Genomic DNA, 26,470 nt, shown 5'->3' on the forward strand with positions numbered 1-26,470 from the left:
GGGACAAGGCTGCTGCTGCTGCTGCTGCACATCTCCTCTCCCTGCAGGCAAGCGTGGCTACACTCATCTGGAAGGCACGTCCTGCTGGAAGCACTGCCAGGGATTTTCAGCTTTTGTTTTTTTGGTTTGTTTCCTCTGCAGGACCAGTTCTAAGCTGTTCAGCAGATCTTCCCAAGGAGTGTAGTGTCCCATCCAAAAACATCCTGGTTTTGGATGTCATCTGTGTGCTGAGTTTAGAAGCTCTGGTAAGGCACCATCCCCTGGGAAACAGACACCTGACAGCTCGTTCATCTGCCATAAAACCACATTGCATAGAGCAAACTTTGCTTTCTCCATTCCCAAACCCTCAGGGCAATCCAGCAGACCACTGATGGAAACAATAGAGGAGCAAATGCTCCCACTAAAGCACCACGATGGACTTTGCCCAGAAGGCAAACTATTGTCAGGAAACAGTGGCAGGAAAGTTAATGTTTTACCTCCTGACAGAGCCCAAAAGAGAGGCACAACTCTGCTCCACTCTGCAGCAATGAAAAAATGTCACCATTGAGAGTCTCTCACAGCTGGGCCCTTCCATGAGCTTCCACAGTTTTGGAATTTAAATGTTCACAATTGTTAAGGAAAACTTTTAATGCCACTGACTGAAATCACTGCAATGCTCAAGCAAAGAACAAAGCTGGAGGAGGGCACGAGACACAATATATGGGATTTAACACTTAGATGAGTGTGACATTTAATAATCTGGCCAGTTATGGTTTTTAAATAAAGAGGTGCCTGTAAGTGAAGCAAAGACAAACTCTGAGAACAGCAGTGGCTGCTGACTTCCCATTCCCATCTCCCCCTGCCCATGGAGCTCCTGGAGATGCTGGAGGAGGGCACAAGGCACAAAATGGGATTTAACACTTAGATCAGTGGAACATTTAATAATCTGGCCAGTTATGGTATATGGGGGAAGCAGTGCTCTTCTCCCAAAAATCACCAGGGCATAAATCCAAAGATGAATCAATACAGCATTAAAAAACCAAAAATAGGTACTACGTCTTGCAGGACATCCAGGATTTTTTCACTAAATTGTTCTTCTTTACCCTTATATTTTGCAGTTACTTGGGAAGACAAGTCCAAACATTCCAAGATACAAAGCTGATTTTTTTCTTCTAAACCTGCTCCATATTTTTGCACAACAACAATGAAAGCAGAATTTTACCATCAGTCTAACCTGCAGCATGGCCAGAAGAGAAGAGATATAAGAAGTCTATTACAAATCCCAAGACAGGCAGTTTTACCTCTTGTAAATATTTTATTTGCTGTGCCTACCTGCTTGAGCAGGCTCACACCTTGCACCCTTCTGTCAGATTTCACCGTCTCAGCTTTGTCAATTATGAAATCAAGAAGAAAACCTGAAATGAGAAGAAAATACACCTTTGTACATGCACTCCTGTGCTGCCACCAGAGGTGAGCTGGCTGCCCTGTTCATCAGATCCCCAGCGTTTCAGGGAACACACACACCACAGCTGACCAGGAATTTTTTCATGGACTTTTATGGAAAATGTAGGTTTCAAAATGATCGTTCACGCTTCCAAAATTTTAAATCTTCTTCTTTCTTTGCTCCACCTCCCCTGCCCCATCCCACCTGCTGTGACACACATCTGTCAGTGCACCTGTACAGCCGTGCTGGAGTCATTTCTCTCAGCCCATTTGAATGGTCTGAATGGGCTCAGGACTAAGGATTTTGCCATATTGTTAAAGGAATCCACAAGCCAACAGAAACAATTCTTTTCCTGACAATTCATCCATCAGCATATCGCCGTCATCCAAGGGAGCCACCAGTCCACTGGGAGCTTTTCTGACAGGTCTACAGTTACATTTCAGAATCCTTCCATGCACTGCTGGAGGGGTGGAGGTTTTAGAAGAGAAAACAACAATAAAAACAACCTCAGAAATTACTCCATGTTATTAAACCTCTGAGCTAACAGCAAGAATGTCACTTACTCTGTGTTCAGCCATAAAACAGACTTGTTTAAAGGTATTAATTTCTTGTCCTTACTTCACTGAAAAGGTACAGTTTTCAAGTAGCCTTGAAACCTTTCTCTGAACTGGTGATTAAGTCCTGTTATCACCCAAGAGGAAAGGTGGTGTTGCAAAGTTTTGTGATTTTTAAATCCTGCTTACCAATCTTGGGGAAAAGCCACAAAGAACAACACACCACAGACATTTTTTATTATTTTTACTGTTGTCTTGTCCATCAGTCTAAATGTCCACAAAACTAAATTTCAGCTTATATCTTACAAACATCTTTGACTTCCAGTCTTTCACAGTGGCAGAAAGAGTTTGCCATACCCATTATTTCTTGCTTTGCGACCCTTGGGCTCTGGGTTTTTTGTTTATTTCCCAAATATCATTGTTACCAGTGGTTTGCTACAATCCCCCACACAGAGGTGTCATCCAGAGCAAAACCTGGATTCTTCTTTGGAAAAAAAATAATATTCTTGTGTTTAGAGCACTAGTACAGAAAAAGTAACCAAGTCAAGACACAACAGGCAGGAGAAGCAAATCTTTCTTCCAGATAGTGAAAGGAAATTGGGAAACGTGCTCAATGCTCTCTGCTGAAGTGGAAATCATAGTTCAGGAGTTTCTTATTCCAGAACACTGTAAAGAACATTTCCATATGCCAAGTCATGGGTCAAATTGAAAACATTGCTGGTTGTCAAAAAGCCTTTTTCCAGGAATCTGTTCCCTGCTTCCAACTGGCCTGTGTTACTTTGTGACTCTTTCCATCCTCCCCTCCTTTGTTCGAGGTCTTTCAGGGATTTCAGCCCTTGCCCAGCTGCTGGGGGGGAATTTCAGCCCTTGCCCAGCCCAGGGCAGCCAGCTGGCACACTGCAGCTGAGCCCACCCCATGCCCAGGTGCCAGGGAGGATCCTGCACCACAGCTGGCCAGCTGGGACAGGGAATGCAGCATTCACCTCCCTGCCAAGGCAGCTGTTTGTGCTCATATATCTGAGCATAAACCCCAAAACACCTGGAAACAAGTGAGATGGCTTGTGCACATGCCTCAGACACAAGCAGTGTGCTGAAATTCATTACGGTGGTTTCCGTTTATCACACGGTGTTTGCAAACACTCAGCTCATAAATATTAAATGTTTTGTAAAAGCTTTTGTAGGAAGCTCTCTGGAAGTGCTGTAGGAAAACAAAAATTTGCTTTTTGCTGGCCAGCATTTGAGTGAAGCTGTTGTGATTTATTTTGCTGTGAGGCCCAAAGCAAATGAGGTGGCACCTCATTAGAGAGCACATTTCTGCCCGAGCCTCCTGGCATCCATTTGGTGTCACCAGCACAGACATTCAGCTCAGGAGGAACAGCTGAACTGCTCCTTCATTTGCTCAACACCCCTCATTACCAGGAACAAAAAAAAAAAAATTAATTCTCCTTCTGCCAGCTCTACAATTCCTAATCCCAAGCCCCAAAACCCAAACAAGATTAGTTCATTCTGAAAAAAAACTAATAATCCCACAAAATACCTTACAAAGTGTGCTCTGTATAATGAGGCAACAACAATCACTGCAAAAATAAGCTTACAAAGAGCTGCAGCTCTCTCCATGTCCCTGAAGTGCAGCAGCAAGTGCAGAGAGCAGGCTCATCTTTGTTAGCTCAGAACCCAACTCCAAACACCTCACTTTCTGCTGGGTTCTTCGTTTTCAAGCTATTTTTTGGTGCAAGATGCTTTAAATATGTTTTTGATATCAATGGAAACCTTGAGGGGAAGGGTAGAACACAGTTCCTACAGCCAGGCAGGGAGGAGCAAATTAAAATGTTAATTATAGTAAAATTTCATTGAGGGAACAAAAAGCAGAATGATTTCTCTTCCCACATCCAATATCAGTGTGTTTTCAGAAGATTCATGACACACATTAACCACAGCTACAACCACATCTCCAGACCTCCTCAGCAAAAAATGTCCCAGACAACACTGCTAAAAAAAGAATTATCAGAAACCCAAAAACCTAACCACAAAACAGTGTTCCACTTTAATCCGAAATTATTCTGCCACAGCAAGAGAAACACAAATTTGTCAGCAGCAATTTCAATTTCTCTCTGGTCTATGTGCTTTCAAAGTTGAGATCTTCCTTCAAGCACATTTGGGGTTTCACACCATGAAACAAATCCCTAAAGAAGTTTAACCCTGAGCTCCAGCCCTGGGTTCAGATAATTAGAAGCAGTTTTTATGGAATGGTTGAAGAGTATTTACAGGTTCTTGTGCAAAGAACTGATTCTGCAGATTGTAGTGCTGAACAATCCCATTTTCAATTATTTTGACCAGCTACAAACCCCAGTCAGTGACTTTTTGAAACTGGCTATTTGAGAGACACTGTTTTACAAATGTTTGAGCTTAAAAAGTCAGATGTTGTTATTCAGACAGTTTAGTGACAGGGAGATAAGGAAACAATCCAAGAAAAAGCTGATTAGAAATCTGGGTGCTTTTGTTACACAAGTTGGGTGGCTGGAATTTCTGTTAAACACAGAAGAAAATATCCATAATTTTTTTTAAAAAAGGAAAAATCTATTTCATCAGCTTTTTCTGTCCAAATTTACAGAGTTTGGGAAAAGCAGAAAGATCAGGATTTTTCCCAAATTGATGGCTTTGTCACAGCACAGCTCTGCTGTTCTGAGCAGCTCTGGATGTGAGGGGCTGGAAATCCATGCCTGGAGTTCTGCAACCCCCACAAAAACCAAGAAATGATCCAATTTACTCCCATTAAGAAAACTATTCACAAATTAGTTAACTGAAAGAATTCAAACTCGTGTGTAAGTGAGTTCTCAGCAAAGGGAGGATGAACTGCACCCTAAAGGACATTTCCATCCCCTCGGGTGTTTGCCAGCTGGAGCCACACTGAAAAACGTGGAAGTTCTGCTTCCAAATAAACAGCAAGGAACAGCAAAACTGTTTGGTTGTGGGATCTTAGGAATTTCTTCTGTAACACACAGCATAGTTACAGCCAAAAAATCTCCTGAGGAGTTACAACTCTCCACACATTTAACCTATGAAAATACAAACTCCAGCAAATGTCATTTATAAGCTGAAAAGAGCAAATCCACTCACATATTTTCAAGCCAGCACTTCATTTATCTCTACCTTAATGGGAATCCCACTACCTCAGGGATTTCCATGACCTGGTATAACATTTAAAGTTCTTTTTTTTTAAATTGTGGTATTATTGTAAGGACAATGCACCAGACCAGGCCATCCCTACACTGTGACAGACTTCAAAACAGAGAGAAATGCCTGTCCACAGGAATCCTGTACATATGGAATAAGTTTATTTGAACAATTATTTAAACACTTATCTGAACAATTTTCCATGCTGTGTTCACATACCTTGTACAAGTGTCCCATCAAATCTGCTTCTAAACACTGCTTCTTTAGAAGTGATTGACCTAAGTAAAAAAAAGGAAAATCAAATTTAAACCAAACCAGATACTGGCAAATCCTTTTATTTCAGCAGCACAGGAAAGGATTCTGATTTCAGCCATTCATCTCAGAACCATTCCCCAGTAAAAAAAGGCCACCAAAATAACCTCATCTGATCAGACAGTGCATACACAGGTCTTAACTCAGGAACCCAACCTCACCCACAGCCCCACAGGAGCAATTCCTGAATTATTTCAGGTGTAAATGACCATGTACACCACGCCACCTGGTATCACATGTCCAGCCCCGTGTTAAGGCACAGGTTAGTTAACATCATTAATGCTGAGCCTGGGTCCCTGGAGGGCTGAACACCCCAGAGCCCCATCACCTCCAGCGCTCCCACTCCAGAGCAGCCACTCCTGGGGTGCTCCTGGCCCCGCTTTCCCTCAGCCAAAGGCAGGAGCAGTGCCCAGCCCAGCCCAGCCAGCTCCTCACCCTGCGGTCCCTGCAGGGACTCTCTGGGCTTTGCACACCCACCTCACCCTGTAAATCATGGCAGGCTAAAAATGGCCGGGTGACGACTGTGGGGGTGAAACTGTGAGCAGGGCACTTGCTGTGGGATCACCGGAGCCGGGAGCAGGGCAGCGCACAGGCTGCACTCACACACCACAGAGGCACAAGGTGTGACAGGAGCAAGGGCACGGACAGAAAACTCTTCTTTGGGCAGGAAACAACGCCCAGAGCAGCCAGCTGCCATCTCTGTGTGCCATTAGCTTCACTTTTTTTTTTTTTAAGGCCCGGCAGCTTCCGGTTACCATGGAGTGAGGCAGCGCAAACACCATTCCCAGCTGGCATGAAATGTGATCCCGTGATTTCACTATTCATAGCTCTGACATGATAAAGCTAAATTAAGCAGGAACTCTTCACTTCTCCAAGCTCCCAGCAATGACTCCCTCAATGCTCAGGCTCTCCTAACACAGTTTCTGTGTCAGGAGGGGATGTTTCCTTTAGGGTAGCAGACTCCAGACCCACACACCCAGCCTGGCACCCAGAAACAAAATGGCATCGGCTCCTTCCCAGGCATGATCTGTCCTGGCACCAGCAGGAACAAAGACCTGATGAGCTGTTAGGGCCAAATTTAACTTCCTCATCCTGGGACTTACTAGAGAATCCCACAGAGCAGTTTAAGCTTTGTTACCAGCCTGTCCAGCACGGGCACCACCGTGTCCATGAACAGCACAAGGGGCACTGGCACAGCCCCAATGCCACCAGCAGCTGTCACACAGCCTGGCACCATCAGCTTCTGTAACTGCCACCATCCCTCCTTTCTCTTCCATGGCTTGAACGATGTGGCTAAATATCCTGCAATTCCTGCCTCACCAAAGAACTCCCTGTACTGCCACAATTCTGAGGAAACCACACGACCCAAACCCCACATCCCTGCCCTGGCACGTGCAGCCATTCAACACAGCTCAGGATCCTGTAAACTTTTCCAGAAATGGAGAAAAAGTTCAAGGGCTCCGTGGCTGCTCAAACAATTAAGGAGTTCCAACACGACAAACTGTCCTTCCACAAAGACAAAGCCAAGTGAGCTGAAAAATATTCAAACTTCTGCAAAACCACTCTATTCCTCCAGGGATACAAGCAGGGAACATCATGGCCTTACAATGAAAAGCATCCTCAGGCTTATCCAGCCCAGCTCAGCACTCCCTGGGCCTCGCAAAGCAACATTTTTTTTGACAACAGAGAAAGTGGGAACAGGTAAACTAAATTTAGATCTGCTGATGTGAGTGGATTGTCACTTACTCTGTGCTGGTGGTTTATAACCGTAACATTTTTGTTTTCTAATAGCAACACCAATGTCAGAAAGTGTTCACCAGCTTTCCTGTGAGCCCACATGCCTGGCCTGACCCAAAAGATCATTTTCTTTAATACTTTACACACTTCTGATTTCAATCAGCTGGAGAAAGCAGCAGACAGCTAAATTATATTATCATAACCCCATCAGCAGAATATCCTTTTTTTGTGTGTATTTTTTTTACAATACACATGACAAAGCTTTACTTCCATGAAAAAGAACTGGAAGTGAAGGTCAGGGCACATGGCTGGCCCAAACCCCAGTGGCCAGGGAAGCCTCTTCCCAGACAGCATTGCTGAGGCACTGACTGCAGAATTGTCTTCCAGAGACACAACTCACAGAGAGGCAGGGAATTAGGAAGGATGGAAAACAGCAGGAAGCCAGCAGGGTATAACTCAGCAGAGACAGAGGCAGACAAAGAACAGGGGCAGGGATCCATGGCTGCTCCACCTGCTGCTGCCAACAAGGCTGGGTGAACACGTGGCTGCAGCCAGAGCTCCACTGTCATCCCTTTACAGATTCATTTAGGTTGGAAAAGACCTCCAAGATCATCAAGTCCAGCCTGTGACTGATCTCCACCTTGTCACATCCAGGTGTTCCCTTGAACACTTCCAGGGATGGGGACTCCAAACCTCCCTGGGCAGCCCCTCCCTCCCAATGTCTGAGCACCCTTTGCAATAACCTGATAGGTAAAAGGTTTTCTCTTTGGATCTCTGGACAAAAAGGATGTGAAAATGAGATAAAGGGAAACCCTGCACCTCCCTCATCCCACAGACAGGACCCCAGAACTCTGCAAGTCCCTGTGACCAGACTGCAGCATTTCCAAATCACACTCATGAGGAGCAGACACCAAGGTCCATCCACCAGAGCACTGCCTCAGGAGCAGCATTCCCAGCCTTCAGCTGCCTAAAGACATTGGAGGAAAGGGTTAAAATCAAGTTCTTACTTGCCCTCCCTGTTCCTGCAAAGTTCTCAGCAAAGGGAGGATGAACTGAGAAATGTCAGACAAAAATCACAGGGCCCTAGACCCGCCAGAGGATCCTATGACACAAAAATGTACATTTGCAAAAGCTCTCTACACTAACTGTGCTGTTTTGTCCTTTCATCTGCTGTGAGATTGTGCAACCCATCAGAAAGGTCACAAAGCCAGGCATTTCATCACTCCCTGCTGGGCACCTGTGAAATTCCAGAGCAGGACACAGAACAACCACAGAAACTCCAGGAGAAGACACTGCTGTGTCCCAGCACTTGCTTTCTGTGCCTACACTGACCCTCTTTTGGGAGGCAAAGCTCTGAAACATCTTTGGAGTGAGTGGAGCCCAGGCTGTGACACCCAATCCTGGGAGCAGCTCTCCCAGCCCAGCACCCACCAAGGGCACAGCAAAGCCCCCCCGAAATGTCCCACACCATCAGCACCGACACAGCATCTGCCCTCATTCCCCGTGAGAGGGAATTCCCAGGAGTCCTTCCAGAGAGGAGCTGGATGATTTAATTATACTCTCAGGAAAAGCAGCCTGAAAATGTCCATTTGCTGATGTGACCCTGCTGCTGCAGCACTAAAGGCTCTTCTCTTCCAGCACCAGCTACAAGACAACCCAGACCATCTTCCAAATGGTTTTACATTGTTCATTTCACAGCACCTGGCACATCACTGTACACACAAAAATCAAGGAGTCCCCCACCTCTGACAGGTTCTGAGAGGATGGTGTTGCATACACCACACACACAAGTTCATCTGCTCCTTCCAAGGCAGGGCACAGGGAATGGCTGCACACTGAAAGTGGGTTTGGAGTGAAGATTAGGGAGGGTGGTGAGGCCCTGGCACAGGTCACCCAGGATGCCTGGAAGTGTCCAGGCTGGGATAGGGGAAGGTGTCCCTGCACATGGCAGGGGGTGGGATGGGATGAGCTTTATGGTCCATTCCCACCCAAACCATGCCATGATTTGGTGATTCCATGGAGCACTGCTTACTCCACACCTACCACGTCACTTTCCACACCCAGAACCCCATCCAGGAGGAAATATACTGACAATCACCTTGGGCATGCTTTGAAATGAATTTTTAGAACCCTCCACCACGCTCATTTCCCCAAAACACCAAGAACTAGCAGAAAAACCCTTTATCAGTACACGGAAATGAAGACCAAGGCTTCACACGTGTGTCTGAGCCACTGCAACGCCTCTTCTGCCACATCGCCTGAAGTTCAGCCAAACTTCCCGAGCAAGCAGGACGCAAAGCAGGCAGCGAGAGAGCACCGATCCTGATCCCTCCCGGCGCACCGGGAACGGGGCGGTGCCGAGCGCCGCGGCGGGAGCCGCACACCGGCGGGGTTGGGGGACGGCCGCGGCTCTCTCGAGGTGCCGGGCCCCGGCAGCGCCTCCCGCGCCGCGGCAGCCCGCGGAGCCCCGGACACCGGGATGGGACCTCTGGAGGAGGGAACCTAAAGGGCGCGGCCCAGAGGCGCGGGCGGAGGACGGAGACCTCCGGGAATGGGACAGCGGAACGGGCTGCGAAAACCGCACTGGACCACGAGCGGCTCCGGGAAAGGGCCGCGCAGGCCCAACCGGCCCCGGGGCCGCGAGGAGGCGCCAAGGCCCGCCCGGGCCCAGGCCTACCACGAGGCGCCGCTGGGGCCGGGCCAGAGCGGCGCCGAGAGCCGCGAACGAGCCTCGCCCGGTGAGATGCGGGGCCAGGACACCGGGAACGGGGGGGAGCAGCGCCGCGGTGAGGCCCAGCAGAGGCGGGAGGGGGGAGTGGGCAGAGCCGAGCCGAGGCGGCTGCGGAGGGCGCGGGGAGCAGGGAGGGGTAAGGGGAGCTCGCGGTGGCGGCGGGCGGGGCGGACCGGACCCCGCGGACCCCCCAGTGCCCCTGCACTCACCGGCGCCGCTTCGCCGAGGCCCCTCCGCACCAGGCGCCGCCTCCGCCTCACGCACTTCCGGTCCGCGCGCGCGCTCTGCCCGCCCGCGGGGGCCGCCGGGAGCCGTAGTCCGGCCGGCACAGCGCGCCCCCAACGCGGCGGCTCCGCCGCACTACAGCTCCCGGCAGGCGTCGCGCGCGCCATTCCGCCACTTCCTCCTCCGCCCGTGGCGCGGTAGTGCGCGCAGCCCTTCCGGCGGGGAGCGGCTCCGCGGGCGGGAAATGGCGGCGGGGGCGGTGACGGGGCGCGGTCTCCTCCGCCGTGCGGGCGGCCAGGGCGCGGTGCGGCCCTCACCGAATGGGCCTTGCGGGCCCTCTCCCTTCCAACCCTATTGTAACCCTCCCGGTTTGTCCCACGTGCGGCTCCTGAGGGCCCGGCAGGGAAGGGGCAGCCATGGGACAGGGCCCTGCTTGTGGTGGGTGGGGCCGCCGGGATGAGGTTTCTCCCCATCGTCGGGTGTGAAGCGCTGGAGCGGGCAGCTCTAGGGGCGAGCCGGGACACGGGGGCGAACCTGCCCCGCTGCTGTGGGGGCCGGGAGAGAGCCCAGCCCTGCCCTGCCCAACCCAGCCCATCCCAGTCCCCTCCCCGGACACAAAGAGGCACACCGAGGGCATTGTCCACTTTTAATTGTTGTCAAAGGTTGTCTGGATGCATAACACTGTCACAAGGGCACAGAGCAGCGTGGTGCCGGCCGGGCCCGGGGACACTGGACACACGGACATGCGGGGGAACGTGGGCACCGGGAGCTGTGACACGGCTTCCCCCCAGCCCCGAGCCCCCCAGAGCATCCCCACGCCCGGCCGGCTCTATTTACAGTATTCACAGACGTTGTACCCAGCGAGTTAAATAACTACATCATTACACCACACGTCTGGGGCGGCTCCAGCGGGCTGCGAGGGTGGGCTGTCAGTCTGATAAGGTGCATATTTAAAATAAAAAAAAAACCAACAAAACGAAATAAAAACGAGAACAAAGAGAGGAGCCAGGCATCCTCGCTGGGGCCCTGCAGCCCCCGGGCGCCCGGGAGGAGCAGCGAGGCTCGTGTTGTGACGACAGCTACAGATCTGCGTGGGCCACCGGGGTCAGGGCACAGGCACTGGCTCCTGGGGACATCAGCCAGGCCCTCACAGCACTTCTGTGGGTGGGGAGAGCGCTGTGAGCTTGGGGTGCTCACAGCAGCGTCCCCCCACACCCCTCCTGCTGCTCACCTGTCACCTGCGGCGGCTTCACCACGGCCTGCTTGAGGAAGGGCTCCTTGTCGCCGAAGGGAATGATGCTGCCGGGGCTGCCACCATGGTGGGAGAGATCCCGCAGCTCCTTGGAGCCCTCACTGCCCGAGAAGCCGTTCTCGTGCTTGCCGGGCTGCACGCCGTTCACCAGGGCTGCTGCCTCCTTGGAGCTGCGGGATGGGAGGGCTGGGCTCAGCCCCGGCCCTGCCACCCCCCAGCTTCCCCCCAGTGTACCCACGGTGTCTCACCTTGGCTGCAGCCCCTCGCCCACCAAGCCCTTCGTTCCCCCCGGCGTCCCTGCACTTGGGGTCTCCATCTCTGGGAGCTCCTCTGCCTTGGGGATTGGCCCCAGGTGCTTCTCACGGCCTGAGGACAAGGCAGAACCCGGCTCAGCCATGGCCCAGGCCAGAGCATGGCCAGGGGGAGCAGCCCGGGCTGTCCACACACCTGGGACATCTTCCTGTTGGGCTGCTTTCCCGTTCACCACCTTCTTGTCGTCCTTTTTCTGCAGGGACAGGAGAGCTGTGAGGGGCTGCAGGCAGGGGCAGGAGGGCTCTGTCAAGTGCCCAAGTCCCCAGTGCCCCAGGACAGGGGACAGGCTCCCACCTTGGTGTCTGCTGCGTCCGACTTGCGCGTCCTCTTCATGATCTCCTCCAGGCGCTGCGGTCACACAGGGACTCACACACGGCCCTGACCACCCAGACCTGCCCCAGGCAGGCAGGATCCCTTCCAGGGAAAAACCTGCCGTGCCCCATGCCTGGAGATGCCCCCCAGCCTCACCTTCTTCCTCTCCAGCCGCTCCTGCTCCTCACGCTGGAAGTGCTTCTCCCTCTCCAGGCGCTGCCGCTCAGCCTCTTCGCGTGCCCGCGCCTCGGCCTCTTCCTTCTGTGCCACAGCAGGGCAGGAAGGGATGAGATGTGATGGGGGAAAGGGATGGGGCAGGGACTGTGGGGATGTGCTGCCCGGACAGTTCAGCACAGCCCTGTCCCATGTTCCCTCCTGCCACCCTGAGCCTTGAGGGGCTGGTTCTCACCAGAGTGAATCACAGCAGAACATCCCCACCTTCCTCCTCCATCCCTGCCTTTGTCCCCCACTCCTGCAGCCCCTTTCCCTCACACTGTGTCACCCCCACCTGTCTCTGCAGCCGCTCCACCTCCTCTCGCTCAGCCCGGGCTCTCTCCTGGGCCTCTCGTTCCTCCTGCAGCCGCCGCTCCTCCTCCCGCTGCCGTGCCAGGGCCTCCCTCCGGCTCTGCTCCTCGGCCGCCCGCTGTGCCCGCTCCTCCTGCGCCCGCCTGCGGGGAGGGAGCCCTGAGCACGGCAGGAGCGCGGGGCTGGGGGCCAAGGGGACAACACCCACCTCTCCTGCTCCTCCTGCTCCCGGCGCTCCCGCTCCTCCCGCTCCCGCTGCTCCCGGGCCTGGCGGCGTTTCTCTGCCAACAGCCGGGCAGCCTCCTCCCGGTCCGTGGTGCCAGCGGGAGGTCTGGCTGGGGGGCTGGCTGGCACAGGGCCGGGTGCTGCAGGGACTGGGGGGCCTGGGGGAGACAGGCAGTGTCAGGGCTGCTCTGGCTTCTCCCAGCCCTGCAGCTTCCCTGGTGATGCTGTACCCACCTGCTGTCGCCTCTGAGGGCACCTTGGAGGGCTCAGGAAGGGCTGGGGGTGCCGGACCCCGCTCCTCCTCCTTCCTCTCCCGTGTCTTGGCCTGGCCCTCCTGCTCCCCCCGCTCCTCCCGAGCCCTGGCCCGCACCTTGGGGGAGGAATGGACGCTTCGAGGCAGGGGTGGCTTGTGGGGAGAGCTGAGGGCTGGGCTGGGGGATGCCGGGCGGGCCTTGGGGGTGGCAGGGGACGAGGGACGGTTCTTGGGAGTGGCAGGGGACGAGGGACGGTTCTTGGGGGTGGCAGGGGATGAAGGACGGTTCTTGGGGGTGGCAGGGGATGAAGGACGGTTCTTGGGCGCGGCAGGGGATGAGGTACGGTTCTTGGGGCCAGGGCTGCAAACAGAGCAAGAGGCAGTGTTAGTGGGGCTGGGGCAGCCCTCGGGTGGGGTCAGGGGCTGGGAAGCCTCAGGGAGGGTGGGGGTCCCGACCTGCTGTCAGCCGCAGGCAGGAGCCGGGGCTGTGCCGCCGGCAGTGACTGCCGCTTCCTGAGGCTGCGCTCGCGGGACAGGGCGCTGCGCTCCTTGGCATTCTCCTGATCCTTCTCCTTCTTCTCCTTCTTCTTCTGCTCCGGCCAAGGACAGACAGATGGCGTCAGTGCTGGGCTTGGGTGGAAGCCACGCCATGCCCCACAGCTGCCCTGGCACCCCGGGGAGGTGGCACTCACGGGCGAGGGCTCGGTCCTGCGGCGCGGTGTCACGTCGGGGCTGGCGGCGGCCGCCTTCCGGCGCTCCCAGCAGCGGTGCGGCAGGCGGTGGTTGTGGCAGGGGCTGAGGGGGCTGGCGGAGGCTGAGCGGGGGCACACAGGCACTGAGGGAGAGTGAGCAGAGTCAGGATGGAGCTGGCACCAATGCCAACTGCCCACTGACTCCAGCCTCCCTCATTCTGGTTGCCTGTGCCAGGAGCTGCGTGTCCCTGACCCCTGGGGCTCACCCTGCTCCTTGCCATTGCCAGCCAGCGTCACGGCGCTCCGGCTGCGCGCCAGGAACGACAGGGTGGGCGTCATCAGCCGGTCCACGATGCTGCTCTCCCATGGGCTCAGCTGCAAGCTCCGGTCTGGGGAGGGAAAGGGGCCATTAGTGCACCACAAAGCTCCAGACTGCAGTCCTGCCCTCACAGCCGCCGCTGGGAGGGAGCAGTGGTGTGTCTGCAGCGATACCACGGTGCATGCACAGTTCCAGGAGTGCCCAGAGCTTGGCCGTGCTGGGGAGGGGTCCCCACGGCCCCACAGAGCTGAGCAGGATGAAGGGCCGTGCCTGTGGGTGGGTGTGGGTGTCTGTGGACGGCGCTGTGGCATGACGACAACGGTGCCCTTGTGTCCTGTGGACACCGCAGTCACCGTGTACCAGTGGTGCCGGGTCTCACCCTGGTGACAGCAGCCCCCCTGCTCTGCCCTCTCCTTGTGCCCAGCAATGGCACCCTTCTGTGCCCCTGCCCTGTGTGAGCAAGGCCCTGGCATGTGCCAGCTGCCCGGGGGACACCACAGTGTGCCCTCATCCCACGGGAGCTCTGCTAAATCACCAGGCCGGGATTACAGCACCCATGGAACGGCGATGGCTGGCCACACAGCTGGCTCAGCTGGGCACCAAGCTGAGCACACATCACCAAACACCCTGTGGCGCATGGAAACCCCCCATGGAGACAGGGCCCCTCTGCCCCTCTCCACTGGGCACCAGGCCAGGGGCAGCACCAGCTGCTGGGAGGGGAGAGCACAGAGCCACGGACGCTGCAGGGGGACAGGGTGGCAGCGGGTCTGGCACGGGCCCAGGGAGATGCTGCTCCCACCGGGGCAGTGCTGACAGCCCCCAGGTGCCTGTCCCTGGGCTGAGCCCCACACAGGGTGGTGGGAGCTGCCTGCGTCACCACAGCCACCGGCGTCAGCTGCTCTGGCTATTTATACCCGTCCGGGAAGGCGCCCATCGCCAGGCAACCCCGAAACACAACAGCACTGGACACATCCCTCTGTTGGACACATCCATCTGGCATGGCTGCAGCCCTGGGCAGCGCTCCCAGGGCCAGGATGACCTTGCAGCACCATGGCCACAGAGCTCTGTGGCACCCAGGAGCCTGAGGGGGCACTGGCACTGTGCCCAGCCCCAGGAGGGCAGGTGACAGGCAGCCCCTCTGTGGCTGCACCAGCACCCACCAGAGCTGTCCTGGGGCAGGGAGCCAAGCTCCCATCTCATCCTGGCGCCCCATGGGGCTGCCATTCCTCCTCCTCCTCCTCTTCCTTCTCCTCCCAGCCCACACAGCCTCAAGGAGCCACCGGGCGGTTCCAGCCTCCTCCCCCAAACAGCAAACGGCTTCTCCTCTCTCCGCGGGCACCTGGGCATGGGGGACCCTGGCATTGGGGGTCCCCGGCATTGGGGGTCCCCAGCACTGGGCGGGGGCCTGGCTGTGCCCCCTGCGCTGGGGCAAACGCAAAGGGCTCTTACTTCTACTGGGAGAGTTCCAGAGGGTGGCGGAGGATTTGGAGAGCCGCTTGTTGATTATAGAGTCGACGTGTTTGGGGAGGTTTACAGCGGACACCGAGCACCGGCTCGCACCTGGAGGAGGGAAAAGACACAAGGGCATTAAGGTCCCGGGGCCGGGGCCAGGCCCCCCACATGCAGCATGCACGGACGTGCCAGGGCACTGGGGCACAAGTGGAACGACCAGGGGAGATGCTGGAGTCCAGGGACACAGCACAGAATGGGACAGGAGATGCTGGAATCCAGGGACATGGTACAGAGTGGGGCAGGAGATGCTGGAATCCAGGGACACAACACAAAATGTGAGAGGATATGCTGGAGTCTGGGGACACGGCACAGAGTGGGAGAGGAGATGCTGGAATCCAGTGACATGGCACAGAGTGGGGCCAGAGGAGACACTGGTGTCTGGGGACACGACACACAGCACTGGCATTCAGTATGGCAGCGTCTGAACCCTGCAGGGTCATGCTGGGATCATGCAGGAATCTCGTCCTCAGAGAGCCAGGGCAGCTCCCAGGCCCTGCAATAACAATTTTCCCAAACACAGTTCTGGGAATCAGGAGTGGGTGGCCGGGGACCTCGGCAGCACCAGGCGAGCATCCACCCTGGGGGAACAGGGCGAGGACAGCAGGTCCAGACAGACAGAGACAACATCACACCGGTGCTGGGTCACTATGGCACTGCCAGGACAGGGCTGGTGGCTGGCAGCACCCCCACAGGTAGCTGGGATCTCCCCACCCTGCCTGGCTGCTCTGGACAAACAGCCAGGGAAGCTCAGGGTTGGTGGAGATGGGAGATTGGTGAGTGAAGCTGGCAGCAGCTCCAGCAGCACATCCCGATGGGAAGTGGTAGATGAGGGTGTCCCCTTGCCAGACCCTGCCAGGTGCTGCACCAGAGACACCCTGAGTGTGCCACAATCCACAGTGGCACACATGGCACCGAGACAGGTGTACCCAGAACGTGGAGCCTGTACACACAGCCCAGCCAGGTACAGCCGGGCACGCAACACCTGAACACACATGGCACTGGGCACACGGTGCCAGTGCACACAGCCTGGCAGTACACCTGATAGTACACACAGCCTGGCCAGGTACAGCCAGGAACCTGTACACAGCCTGGCCAGGTACAGCCAGGAACACAACACCTGTACACAACTTGGCCAGGTACAGCCAGGAACACAACACCTGTACACAACTTAGCCAGGTACAGCCAGGGCCACCACAGCTGTCCCATGGCACGAGAAGGCCAGACAGTTCCTCTCAGCACTCTCCCCTATGTCACCATCCATGCCAGACAGTGCTGGCACCTGCCAGCACAGCACAGCAGTCAGGGGACAGTGGAGACCTCCACTTGTCCAACTGCTGAATCATTCAGGATGTCCCCAGGAAGCCCCCACAGAGCAGGACCAGCTTCTGCAGCCACACATGCAGCCACAGTCACGTCAATACCAGACCTGGAGGGGCCAAGCACAGTCCCCACCCAGCTGGGGGACAAGGGGACACGCCACAGCACAGACCCAACCAGAACCTGCAGAGGCCTCGTGCAGCCCCATAACCCCTGGGGCCAGGGGCTCTTCACAGCTGCTGGACACCTGTGGAGTCATGGCCTGGCAGCATGGCCATGGCATGCTGAGGCAGCCAGGGCTGCCCCCAGGCAGGTCTCTGAGTGGAACAGGGACTGTGAAACACAGCCTCCAGCTTACACCCAGCCCCACAGGAGCAGGGAACAGCCACGGGACCCCATCAGTCCCCAGCACAGCCCAGAGTGACGGCAGCATGCCCCACCAAGTGGGGCTGAGCTGGCTTTGAGGGCTGGCAGAGAGATGCCCAGCTGCCCCCATGGCAGTCAGAGCCACAGGGTCCCCAGGTACCTGTGCCCAGCCCACCAAGTGGGGCTGAGCTGGCTTTGAGGGCTGGCAGAGAGATGCCCAGCTGCCCCAGGGTGCCCAGGTGCCTGTGCCCAGCCCAGCACTCACCATCCTTGTGTGCGGGGGAGCCGTGGTGCAGGGCCCCAGCCCAGGACCACCGCTGCTGCCGGATCTCTGCCCACGTCTTCTTGACCGACCGCTGGATCGCTGCCTCGTAGCGCTCCTGCCCGAGGGAGAGGGACAGGCTGAGCCCAGCAGCTGAGGGAGCAGGGCTGGGGCCAGCCAGAGCCCCCAGCATGAGGCCATGGCAGAGATTGGGGTGCTTGGAGGGGGACAGGACAGTGATGCCTGCCCTGGCCACGGCACATGTGCTGAGAAGCTGGGCACAGCACAGGAAGGAGGGACAGCAGAGGATGGGTACAGTGGGCACCTCCCAAAGCAGCATCTCCTGAAGGGCTGCTGGAGCCATGAGAACTCCTCAGGCATTGCATCCCACGTGCCACCCCAGCCCCCTGACACCCATCCCCATCCCCACCTTATTCTTCTCCAGCTTCTGCCTCTGCCGCTCCTCCAGCACCGCCCGGCGCTTCTCCGCCCGCAGCCGCTGCTCCTCCAGCCGCTTGCGCCTCTCCTCCAGCTGCTTCTCCCGCAGCAGCCGCGCCTTCTCCTCCTTCTCCAGCCACAGCACCCGCTTGGCAGCTGCGGAGGACAGCAGCGGGGTGGCACCGGGGGCACAGCCCCGGGCAGCGCCGTGCTGGGACCGCGTGCCCATGCGGGTGGCGTGGGGCCACGGGCCGGCTGCGGCCGGGGCAGGCAGGGCAGGCAGCATCAGGGCCGGCCGGCGAGGGAGGGGTTTGGGCCAGGACAAAAGGAAGGCCGGGAGCCCGCCGGGAGCCCGCCGAGGCGCGCGGCGAACAATGGGGGAATGAGGGTGGAAAGAGCGCGGGGACAAGGAGGCCCCATGCTCGGCGCAGGGGCCCTGCTCGCCCGCTGCCCCGAGCCACTGCGGGGCTGCTGGGGCTGCCTGCACATGGCAGAGCCAGGGATCAGGGCTGGTGGCACCTGCAGGGAGCAACAGTGTGTGCTGGGGGGTCAGCAGCATGCGTGGGGGTCAGCAGAGTGCTTGGGGGTCAGTGGTGATCTGAGGGGTCAGCAGAGTGCCTGGGGGTCAGTGGTGTGCTGGAGGGTCAGCAGTGTGCCTGGGGGTCAGCAGCATGTCTGGGGGACAGCAGAGTGCCTGGGGGTCAGTGGTGTGCCCGGGGGTCAGTGGTGTGCCCAGGGGTCAGTGGTGTGCCCAGGGGTCAGCGGTGTGCCAGGGAATCAGCGGTGTGCCTGGTGGGCAGAGCTGCCAGCACTGCAGTTCACACCCAGGCTCAGCTCACCACAGCTAATGGGATTGCCCATGACCCAGCAAAGCTCCTTAGCCCCTGCCTCCCCCCCCACCACGCACTTTCCCTCCCAGCTCCATACCCAGGTACTTGGCCCGTTCCTCGCGCCGCTCCTTCGCCTGCTTGTGCCTTGCCTGGGCTTTCTGGGCATCTGCAGAGGGGAAACACCATCAGGATAGTGCCGAGCCCCACCAGGCACTGTGCCCACCGGGTGCAGCATCACTGGAGCACCACAACCTCCTGGCACCCACCTTGCTTGGGCCGGGGGCTGGCGGCAGGAGATGCTGAAGGGCGGCTGCTCCGGGGGCTCACGTCCTTTGAGGGCCCAGCTGTGGCACCCAGGGAGCTCTTGGCATCAGGAGGGGCCCCCTCGGTGGCAGCTGGGGCTGGGGGCTGGCTCCCAACGGGCAGGGTCTCCACAGAGCACGGGGCAGCAGCGTGGGCAGGGACAGGCTGGCCAGGGGGGTGGGACAGCGCCTCTTCCTTGGGGTGCTCCATCCCCGGCAGCTTGGGGGGTCCAGGGGGGGACTGGTCACCCCGGGGGGGAACACTCTGTGCTGAGGGGACCGTAGTGGCAGGGCTGGGGGACACGGGCTGTGCTGGCAGTGCCATGGCTGGAGCGCCAGGTCGGTCACGCTGCAGAGGGCTGCTGTCAGAGGAAGGCATCACAGCTGGGGGGCACACGGGCTGATGGGAGGGGGGCACGGCTGCAGGGACGGGCGAGGTGATCTTCTCAGAGGGAGTGATGGCTGTAGGGATGGATGGGACAATTTTCTCAGAGGGGCTGATGGCTGCAGGGACGGGTGGGACAATCTTCTTCTCAGAGGGAGTGATGGTTACAGGGACGGGTGGGACAATCTTCTCAGAGGGGCTGATGGCTGCAGGGACAGGTGGGACAATCTTCTTCTCAGAGGGAGTGATGGTTGCAGGGACGGGTGGGACGGTCTTTTCTGAGGGGATGACATCCGGAGGGCCAGGTCGGCCATGCTGGGGGAAGCTGCGCTCTCCCTGCAGGGCACCCCCAGGCGCAGGGGGTGGCACGGAGGGTGGGGGGACGCTGTCTCCCATCGGGGATGGCGGCTTCCCTGCAAGAGGGACAGAGCAGAGCACAAGGTCACTCAGCTGGGGAAGCCTGTGGAAGACCCATCCTCCCCTCAGGGGACACAGCCCTGTCCCCCCAAACACAGCCCTCAGGAGCAAGGCTGGGGAGGGCAGTGGGACCCCACCTCAGCCCTGCTGCTGTTGCCCCAATGCTGGGTGCCAGGCGCTGGGCACACAATGCACAGAGGGACAGCCGGGCTCTGCCAGGCACTGCCACCACAAAGCTGCCCTTCATCCCCTGGCAGCTGCCACTCGTGGGGGGACACGGGGCCAGAGACCCCCAGGGACCCACAGAGTCCCCTGCCACTATCCCCAGGGGACGAGGATGTCGAGGCCTCTGCGGCGCGGCCGGAGGCAGGATGGGCGCGGGCCTGGCCTGACGTCACCGTGACAGCCCTGACAGCCCGTGGCCCCCACGGACCCGCAGCCATGAACTCATGGCCCAGGAATGCACACCAGGCTGCCAGACAGAGCCCCCTCCCCGCGTGGGGCTGGCAGCCTGGGGGATGTCCCCGTTCTGGGTGACCCTTGGGCACCCTGAGCACAGCCCAACGCGGTGCCAGCACCTGGCAGTGCCATGGCACGTGCCCTCTGTAGAAGTGGTGTCGGGAGTGTCCACAGTGACAACGGTGGTGGTGACTCCCCCAGCCCCCATTATCAGCCCTCTGCAAACAAACCCTTCAGTACTTGCCAGGATCCCAACTCCAACCCCCATGCAGTGGCAGCACTGTCACTCCTGGCCAGGATGATGCCAGACCCACCCCAGGACACACAGTTCCAGCCCCATGGACACCACTGCAGCGAGCCCCTGGCTCCAGGGGGGGACGGCAGAACCCCAGTGACCAGCAGCCACCACCAGCTGATGTCACACACGGCTCAGCCATGTTTGCAGAGCTCTCCACAGCCCTCAGCGAGGGGCAAAGTGTGGGCTCTGCAAACACAGCCGGCGCCGCTCCTCGCCCATCCCACGCTGCAGTGCTCCAAGCCAGGGTCAGCCCAGGCTGCCCAAACAGGCACTGGGCACTGCCAGCCTCCTGCACTGACAGCATGAGCACACCCTGGCTCCCCTGGTCCCTGGAGAGGGGCTGGGGGTGCTGCTGCAGCCCCCAGGGCAGGGCAGTGCCCCACCCTGGACTCCGTGGGGACACAGGCAGCCCCGGCCCCCCCGCAGACCTTCCGGGTATTTAGTGCTGCAGGAAGCCAGCCCATCCCCTGGCCCCGATCCTGCACATCCCATGTCCCCAGCACTGCACCCTGCGAGGCAGCCATCGGTCTGGTGAGGGGCTGGGACTGGGGGCTGCCCTGCTCTGTCCCCCCAGGGCTGCCTCAGATGGGCAGCCACAGGCAGCAGGGCCTGGCAGCCCCCAGGTGCCAGATCCCGGGATGGCACCTGCAGTGTCACTGCGTGTGTACCAGCTGGGAGGGGTGACCACTATGGTGGCACAGCCAAGTGCTGCCCACAGAGTGTGAAAGCATCAAGGCCAGGCTGATCCCCTGAGCAGATGGAAATACCTCAGAGAGCCCTGGGCGTGTGGGAAGCACTGGCAGGGGACAGTGGGTGCCTCCTGCCACTCCACACAGCCAGGCACAGAGCCCTGGGCAGCCCTGCCCCATGGCCAGAGAGACAACAGCACCTGTGGCCAGGGCAGGGCTGTGGGCACGGCCAAGCCCCCCAAGGTGGGGCAGGGCCAGCCCTGCCACCATCTGTCCCTGTCGCTGCTCCAGCACGGCAGCTGCCCTGAAACCCAACGCTGCCTGCGCCCAGGCGGCGCGGGCGTCCCCTCTCCCCCGGCCGGGGCATTCCACACGGATTAGCTCCCGTCCCCCCAGACACGCAGGCACGGCTGCCCTGCAGCACCCAGCCCCACGGTGCTGCCCTCAATGCCGCATCACCCAGCCCGTCCTGCCCTCCCATGGGTGCCTTTGGCACTGGTGCCACCAGCGGCACCTCCAGCGCGGCAGCGCCCGGTGGAGCGCGGCTCCTTGGCCTGCACATGGCCGGGGATGCTCAGCCAGGCGCAGGCAGATCCCGGTGCCGTGAAGCGAGAGCACATCGAGGCCCGCGGGCGCTGCTCGGACCAGCGGCCCTCGTTAACTGTCCCTGCAGGGCACTGCCCAAAAGGACGGGGGGGCAGCACCCGGTGTCACCTCAGCTCCCCTCAGCTCCGGATCCTTGTGTTCCTGCTCTGCAGCACAGCCAGGGCAGCCACAGGCAGCTCCATGTGCAGTGCCCAGCAGGTCAGGGGGCATCAGCAGGGCTGATGGTGCACTGGAGGTCATTGCTGAGCAGTGAAAGCCACACAGAGGTGCCGGTGTCACAGTGCCCAGCCAGCCTGGCCATTGCACATCACTGCTGTGCCAAGGACAAGACCCTGAGGCCAGCCCAAAGAGCCACTGCTGGCCCTGCAGGGCTGCTCCCCACAGCCCTGGGGACATCCATGTGTGCAATGCACCCTCAGGCCCTCCCTGGTGCAGCTGTTCCCAGCTGCCTCCCCTGCCTTGACAGCAGCCCCATGGGGATGGGTTCCTGAGTCTCTCCTTGCCAGCAGGTCCTGGTGCAGAGCAGGAAGGCAGCCGTGGCCACAGAGCAGGGATGGCTCTGTGCCGGTGTCCACTCTGCCTGAGGCCACCAGAGCACTGTGGCATGCACCAGGATGCTCCAAGCCCTGAGGGTGCTCCAAGCCCCAGTGCTGCCCCTGATCCAACCTCCGGCTCAACACCCAGACGTGCCTTGGGGCTGAGCCCTGCCCTGTCCCACCCAGCTCCTGGGATATCCTGTGCTGCAGCAACCCCCACACCTGGATGACAGGGACAGTGAGCAAGTGCTCCTGACACATCCCTGGAACGTCCACAGCACATTCCCAACACATCCCCACTATTCAGCACTGACACGCAGCCTCAGTGCTGGCTCACATGCCTGGGCAGGGAGATATGGGCAATGCCAGCAGCCCACGCCTCAGGGGTGCCCAGTGCCACCCTGGCAGCCACCATCAGCAATGACACCCTGTCCTCAGCGGGGACAGCCACCTGCAGCCTGTCCCCAGGCACACGGGCACTGTCGCCCATGGCTGGCTCCTCTCCCCGCCACCTTGGAGCCAGTGAAACACAGCTGGCAGCTGCCAGGCTTCAGCCACAGTGCCCCACCAGTGCCCACAGCCCTGCTCTGAGGGACAGGCTGGGGCAGGGCAGGAGGGGACAGGCAGTAGGGCCCCAGGTGCCAGGCAGGAGAAAGAGGCATATCCAGCCTCCCTTCCCGGGGTTTCTGTGCTGCCAAGGCTCTGGGATAGGGGTATGGGGGCAGCCATGGGGGAACTGCACCAGCCCCTGGGCCAGGACAGGGGTCACTGAGCTCCCAGAGCCAGCAGTGACGTGCCGAGCTGGAGAGCAGCAAGGGGAACTTGGGATCTCGTGGCGAGAGCAAGGCCAGAGCCAGGGGGTTTCCAGGGTTTAAAACACACACGAAGGAAAGAGCTGGAGCTGCAGCTGCCCCAGCACCCCCAGAGCAAACCGTGGCTGTGGTCACAGTGCAAGCCCAAACAGCCCGAGGGCAGGGGCAGGAACACCTGCCCACCATCCATCTGGCACACCAGCAGTGGCGACAGGAGGTGCCCTCGTCCTTGGGGCGACCCATGCGGCGCCACCAGTGCCCAGGGCAGCCAGCCCAGGCGCGCTCCCGAAAACCTGTCTGCTAGCATCATGCTGGGAAACAGAAACCTGGCTGGAAGGCAGGGCATGGGGCTCCGAGCCTGCCAGCATCCAGCCCCTTGGGGAGCAGGTCAGCACCCCCAAAGAACAGGTCCTGTGCCTCACAACACGGATGTGGCACCTACCAGGGCTGGGGCCGTGCAGGATCCAGCTCTGTTCCCAGCAGGCTGCCTGTGGGGCTGCCCGACCCTGCTCAGAGCCCTCCAAGGAGCGAGAGCTGTGCTAACTATTTTGGACATGGCACCACGGGACTGTCACATCACCGCTCTGCACGTCGCATCACGTTGCTCTGACGGTTTCGCAGCAGCGGCTCCCGCGCTGGGAGAACTCCCGAGCTGCTGCTCCCAAACACGGCACTGGCGGGCAACCAGCTCGCCCTCCCTCTCCTCCGTGCCAAGGGAGAAGGGCTGGAGAAGCTGGGGGAAACCTGGATAAGGACAAACCTATGCCTGCTCCCTGCCTTGGTGCTCGTCCCTATATGCACTGCATCGCTCTGCCCACCTGGGCAGCTCCGCAGGTCACACCCTGCCCTGGCTGCCCTTCAGGAGTTTCTGGCCTCCGGTGCCACTGGCTGCCCCGCACATGGTGGGTCCTGGTCCCTTGAGTGAAATCCCGTCCCTGCTGGTGGCTCCGACATCAGGACAGCAGGACAGGAAGCAGCCCGGGCTGCCCAGTCATGCAGGTCACCCACACGGGACAGGGCAGGGATGGTCCCTGAAGGAGGACATGGCGCAAAACCGCCCGTGCTGCTTCAGCTCCATTCTGTGCTCACGGGAGAGCAGCCAGTGACCCACAGGGTGGCCGGGAGCAGCCAGCCCTGGTCCCCGGGCCGCCACAGCATCGAGCGGGCAGGCCAGGGCGGGCGGGAAGGCGGCGGGGACAGACAGCGGGACTCAGACAACATGTCTGGCGCAGGACGCGTCCTTCGGGCAGCGATGGCAGGACCCGCGGCCGGCTGGTGCGGGAGCCGCCGGTTTCCAGCATCGCCGGGAGCCGCAGCCATCCCTCCCTCCCTGTCCGCGGGCCCGGGCGATGGAGCGCTGGGGCCGAGGGGGAGGGGAGCCGCCTCTCCTCTTCCTCCCGCGGTGGGAAGCGGCTCCGCGGAGCTCTGCTTAGTCACAGCGAGCGCTGCGCTGGAGCCCCGAGAGGCAGCGCCAACCCCGGCCCCGAGCGCGGCCCCGCCGCCGCCGCCGCCCTGCCCGGTTCATCCCGGGGCAGCGGGACCGGCCCTGCCGGGACGAGCCGCGAGCCCACGCGGCGGGGAGGGGGGCAGCGGGTGCCTCCCACCGCGGGCATCGCCCACCGGCCGGCGGGGACGAGCCGGGGCGGCGCCGGCGCCGCCACCCCCGGCCCTTCCCAAGGGCAGCCCCGCTGCACCCCCCCGGCGGCGGGGCCGGGGCCGCTCCGGCCCTCCCCAAGATGGAAGGGCCGTGCCCGGGCTTTGTCCCTCCAGAGAAGCCGCCCCGGCCCCGGCAGTGCGTTCCCCCCCCTCGCCCCCCCCAGCTCCCCGGGCCGCCGCCCCGCTCCGCTCCGCTCCGCCGCATTCCGCTCCCCCGGCCGCCGCATCTCCGCCAGCACGGCGGGCCGCATCCCGCACCCCCGGCAGACCCCGCAGCCCCGGGCCGCACCCGCAGCCCCACTCCCTGCGGCCCCGCGGTGCGGGAGGGGGCCCGGGCACCCCCCGGAGCCGGTACCGGCGCCGCCGCCGCCGCGGATCCTTACCGAGGGGCTGGGGCTGGGGCCGGGGCTGCGGCTCCCGCCCGGCGCAGCTCCGCTCCATGGCGCGGCAGGCGCAGGGGCTGGCCCAGCCCCGCTCCCCCCGGCCCGCGGGGGAGGACGCTCGGCGCTCCCCGCCCCGGCCCCGCGGCCCCGGCCGGGGGGAGCGGCCGGGCGATGCTCCGCCTCGCCCCGGCTCCAGACGCGGCCCCGCAGCCCCGGGCCGGCGCCGCTCCTCCCGCAGCCGCTGCTGGGACCCCGCGCCCGTCACCCCCGCCTCGGGCCTGTCCCCGCAGCGCTCAGCATCCCCCAGCTCTGCTCGGCCACTGCCCGCCTCCAGCCCCTGCTCTCCGAGATTTTGGGGCTCGCACACACATTTTAAGATGCTCCGGTCACGCGCGAAGCAAACACGCCCCGCCCCGAGCAGCAGGGCGATGCACAGCCAGCACCACCCGGAGCGGCTGCCCCAGCCTCAGGCACCCCAAAAAGACACCGATTTCCCGTTTCCGAGCCCCACCTCAGCTGTTGGAGAGGCCTCGGAGCTGCTGCTCCCCCGCTCCCCGGCACACGTGAGCCTTAGTCACCGCCAGCAGCCGCCTCCGCTGGCGGGGCTTCCCCCCGCCCGCATCCCACATCCCACATCCCACATCCCACCCTGCCCCGGTAACCGGCACACAACAGGGGCCTCTCCCGCTCCCCGGGCAGCAGCAGCGGCCCCCGCTCCGCGCTGGAACCCCTTTGGGGCCTGCTTGGACCGGAATGCAGCGGCACGGCCGGGGTAGGGACGAGTGGGCAGCACCAGCAGTGGAAGGAGCACGGCTCCAGGCGCTGCAGGGGCACCGGGAGGCAGGGACATGTCCTTGTCCGCCTCGTGGCCAGCCTGCTGCAGGCATCCCGCAGAGTGCCCGTCTCTGGGTGTGTGGATGAACAAAGTTAGTTATCTGCGGGCAGCACCCATCAGAGATGCCTGGTTTGGGGATGATGTCACCCCAGGCCAGGAGATCCCCTGCCACTCATCCTCCCTTACCTACCAGGCAAACAGGTTTACCGAAATCCCAGCCCTTTTCCTTGGAAGTGCATTCCCCTGAGTCAGGGATGAGGAGCTCCTCAGCAGACGGGGCGGCCCCACTCTGTGATGCTGCAGGGGTAGCCCTACACCCCA

The 26,470-nt window shown here is 59.9% G+C and overlaps 2 protein-coding genes across 7 annotated transcripts in view; both read right to left on the reverse strand.

Annotated features, from left to right (window-relative positions):
• Nucleotides 1-10,289, reverse strand: part of THRAP3 (thyroid hormone receptor associated protein 3) — a 27,092-nt gene extending 16,803 nt beyond the window's left edge. The window contains exons 1-3 of the mRNA XM_074555443.1: nucleotides 10,141-10,289; nucleotides 5,371-5,429; nucleotides 1,312-1,394 (exon numbers count right to left, since the gene is read on the reverse strand). The gene's annotated coding sequence lies outside the window, so the exon portion shown is untranslated. The remainder of the gene's footprint in view (nucleotides 1-1,311; nucleotides 1,395-5,370; nucleotides 5,430-10,140) is intronic.
• Nucleotides 10,290-10,788: 499 nt separating this feature from the next.
• Nucleotides 10,789-25,968, reverse strand: MAP7D1 (MAP7 domain containing 1). 6 transcript variants are annotated; one of them, XM_074555437.1, is made up of 19 exons: nucleotides 25,315-25,506; nucleotides 19,677-19,871; nucleotides 19,038-19,634; nucleotides 18,869-18,937; nucleotides 17,934-18,097; nucleotides 17,507-17,621; nucleotides 15,496-15,606; nucleotides 13,994-14,116; nucleotides 13,728-13,870; nucleotides 13,492-13,625; nucleotides 13,017-13,396; nucleotides 12,766-12,940; nucleotides 12,541-12,700; nucleotides 12,189-12,293; nucleotides 12,015-12,068; nucleotides 11,856-11,913; nucleotides 11,657-11,774; nucleotides 11,388-11,578; nucleotides 10,789-11,314 (listed from the first exon to the last, which is right to left on the reverse strand). In XM_074555437.1, exons 1-19 carry the CDS (start codon nucleotides 25,370-25,372, stop codon nucleotides 11,304-11,306), a joined length of 2,961 nt encoding a protein of 986 aa, XP_074411538.1. In that variant the 5' UTR covers nucleotides 25,373-25,506; the 3' UTR covers nucleotides 10,789-11,303. The 6 variants fall into 6 exon arrangements, with proteins under 6 accessions (XP_074411538.1, XP_074411539.1, XP_074411540.1 ...); XM_074555438.1 differs by lacking the exon at nucleotides 25,315-25,506 and adding an exon at nucleotides 25,826-25,968 and having other exon boundaries at nucleotides 19,038-19,871; XM_074555439.1 differs by lacking the exon at nucleotides 25,315-25,506 and adding an exon at nucleotides 25,684-25,819 and having other exon boundaries at nucleotides 19,038-19,871.
• Nucleotides 25,969-26,470: the final 502 nt, after the last annotated feature.

The sequence above is a fragment of the Zonotrichia albicollis genome, chromosome 20 (assembly GCF_047830755.1).
Source record: "Zonotrichia albicollis isolate bZonAlb1 chromosome 20, bZonAlb1.hap1, whole genome shotgun sequence".
Lineage (NCBI taxonomy): Eukaryota > Metazoa > Chordata > Aves > Passeriformes > Passerellidae > Zonotrichia > Zonotrichia albicollis.

Coding starts and splice junctions, on each gene's coding strand:
- MAP7D1 (XM_074555441.1), bottom strand. CDS start 25,372: ATGGAGCGGAGCTGCGCCGGGCGGGAGCCGCAGCCCCGGCCCCAGCCC. Junction 19,872..25,314: donor GCCCCAGCCCCAGCCCCTCG/GTAAGGATCCGC, acceptor TCCCTCTTGCAG/GGAAGCCGCCATCCCCGATG. Junction 12,294..12,540: donor TGGAGCGGCTGCAGAGACAG/GTGGGGGTGACA, acceptor GCTGTGGCACAG/AAGGAAGAGGCCGAGGCGCG.